Source organism: Octodon degus, unplaced genomic scaffold (genome assembly GCF_000260255.1).
Source record: "Octodon degus isolate 3935 unplaced genomic scaffold, OctDeg1.0 scaffold00015, whole genome shotgun sequence".
In the NCBI taxonomy this organism is placed as follows: Eukaryota; Metazoa; Chordata; class Mammalia; order Rodentia; family Octodontidae; genus Octodon; species Octodon degus.
Window position 1 is genome coordinate 9271569 of NW_004524591.1, and position 2864 is coordinate 9274432.

The following is a 2864-nucleotide window of genomic DNA, read 5'->3' on the forward strand; positions in this document are numbered from 1 at the left end:
CACATTATATTTCTGGATCCAGATTTTATTTTAAAGCTCAGAAATATATTCTTTAATGACTCAATTTAGCATTATATAAGCAGTCCTATGAGCAGACAGTTTACCCTCTATATATAAACTTTGAAGATAGCCTTCTGGCTAAATCACAAAACAATGAAATCAAAGTGTGTTTTACATGATTTTTAGACACAGGACAATGGAATAGCAATAGAAACGAAATACACTGGTACTTGTCAACTGGCCCCAAAAGTAGACCTCCCCTACCCACTGTAAGAGTAAAGGTGAAAAACAAAGAGTCCCAATAATGTCTATCTGCACAAAAACCAGCACCCTATAGATGGATAGCCTAAATGGCTAATATTTTGTCATCACAGTTGGCTGACATTAGAGAAGGGATGCACTGCAGTATACTGCACAGCCTAGCAAACTCAGGGCATTGGAGCTGGGAAACAGCAGCCACAGCAGAGACCCCTTGTCTAAGTTTGTACTGACTACTGTAGTTTCAATACACGTCTTTTGAAACACTGAAAAACTCAAAACGCTCTAGTATTTTTATGATATTTAAACTACTCATACCTTTAGTATGGAAACTAGAAAACAAAATAACCACACTGATATGTTGAGCAACTGAACATATATACGAAAAGAAAGATCAATCAAGTTCTTGTGCATACCATTAAATAAATAAAAAAAAAAAAAACAAAGATCTACATAACTGATCATCTGAAGAAGAAATAAAGGTAAAAGGATATAGACTGGTCAGTTTTCTTACTGCTGAATGAAACACTTAAAACTTTCAATTCAAAGGAAAAGAGGTTTCTAAGGGCTCAGAAAATGGTAATCTGGGTTATTCTGGCTGTGAAGCAGAAATATAGTTTGAAGGTATGGCAGACAAAAGTTGTGACAGGACATAGGACATGGGAAGGGGGGGGGGGGCTCTAAAGGCATGTCTCCCCTGACTACTTCCAACTGCATTCCGCTTCCTAACAGACATTCTGCTATGAACAGCAGCAGATTAATCCATGAGTAAGATTAGCACCTCCATGATTAAACACCTATCTGGGAGTCTCTTAATGGAGTCAACCCAGTCAAGTCTATGGTTAGAAGTCATTAGCACAACACAGAAAACCATTCAATGAAGTAACAGCAGAAAACTTCCCAAGTCTTTGGAAAGACATGAAAATCCAGGAATAGGAATATTCTAGGACCCCACAAAGAAGCAACTGGAAATAGTCCCTTTACAACACATACTAAAACTGTTGAAATTACAGGAAAAATTAATATAAAATTCTACGAGAAATAGGTACCACATTTCACGGCACACTCATTAGATAAACAGTAGATCCTTTAAAGGCCAGGAGGTCATTGGGCACAAAGAGAACAATGTACCTCACATTCTGAAAGGAAATACTTGTCAACCAAGATTACCACACTCAACAAGGCTATCCTTCAGAGGGAGAAAAAAATTTCCAGGTTTAAGTATAAATGAAAGGAATTCACAGCAACCAGATAAACCTTACAAAAGATTCTTAAGTGAACCTAACACTCAGAAGCAGATGAAAACGCACAAAAGCACAAACACAAAATAAAAAAACCTCACACTAAAGTAACAGAGCATTATCAATAGAAAAAAACCTATCAAACCAAAAATATAAAGGAGGAAGACATAAATAAAGAACATTCAAAACAACTAGAAGAAAATCAATAAAATTACAGGAACAAGATCATACTCTTCAAAAGCAACTCAGAATGCAAAGGGACTTACTTTTCCAGTTAGAAGACACTATGTGGCAACTAAACAACATACCAACATGCTTTCTATAAGAAAGTCACCTCATCTGTAACCACACAGAGACTCAAAGAAAAAGAATAGAAAATGAAATACTCAATAAATGAAATCCAAAAGCAAGGAGTAACTACATTTATATCCAAGAAAATATCTCTATCTATATTCTTTCTCTACACATGTATAAATACACATGTATAGAAAGTATAACTGCATGTGTGTATATTGTCCAAGTTTTCTAAGTTACAATTATGCAAAGAAATGTAGGGAAAAATAATATACATACCATAAGCTTTTGCCCTGGTTCAGGGCAGAAAACAACAAAATCTGCTTCAATGTTAAGATGAATGTGTCCTTGATCATCATAAATGTCTCCCAGTTCACCCACAACTTTGATATTGTCATATGCGATAGGGACACCTAAAAGGCTGTTAAAAAAGAAAAAAGAAAATAATACCTGATATCTCACATCCTCTTTTAAACTAGGCCACTATCATACTAACTGGATGTCTAAGAGTCCAAAAAGTACCACAGTTCAAAATGTTTGAGCATCTCAAAAATACATACTTTATGTCTATACAACTTTAGCAGTTCTCCTCTATAACAACTTTAGCAGTTCCTCTTCAACAAAAGCTTTCAGGGGCCAGAGAGATGGCTCAGTAGAATAAGTGCTTGCCTGGCAAGTGCAAGGGCCTGAGTTCAAACCCCTGTTCCGTGGGGGGGGTGGGGGTGGAGCGTCCAATGTGTTGACTGAAATAAACTGACCTTTCTTCCTCACTTGAATTAGTCATGCTAGAGAAACTGAGGTAAGTAAGGAAAGTATTTCTGTGTGACTGAATACAGACAACTTTGACATTATCCACCATTACCAAACTTCTGTACTAGATAGCATATCACAGGAAGTATCACTATTGCTATTTAATTAATAAACAAAAATCCCAACCTGCAACTATTGCTAGTAAATGGAAATGTCAAGACATAAAACTACACATTCTGCTGAGAACCAACCAACTTTAACATACTAGTTTTTCACATTCAGGATTAGTAAACAACTATTTGATTTATAAATATCATTTCT

At 35.9% G+C, this 2864-nt stretch overlaps 1 protein-coding gene across 1 annotated transcript in view; it reads right to left on the minus strand.

The window, feature by feature from the left end:
- The window catches only part of Twistnb (TWIST neighbor), a 12251-nt gene that overhangs the window by 6806 nt on the left and 2581 nt on the right, over positions 1 to 2864 (minus strand). The window contains exon 2 of the mRNA XM_004626450.2: positions 2073 to 2214. Within this exon, the coding sequence (XP_004626507.1) occupies positions 2073 to 2214 (142 nt within the window). The remainder of the gene's footprint in view (positions 1 to 2072; positions 2215 to 2864) is intronic.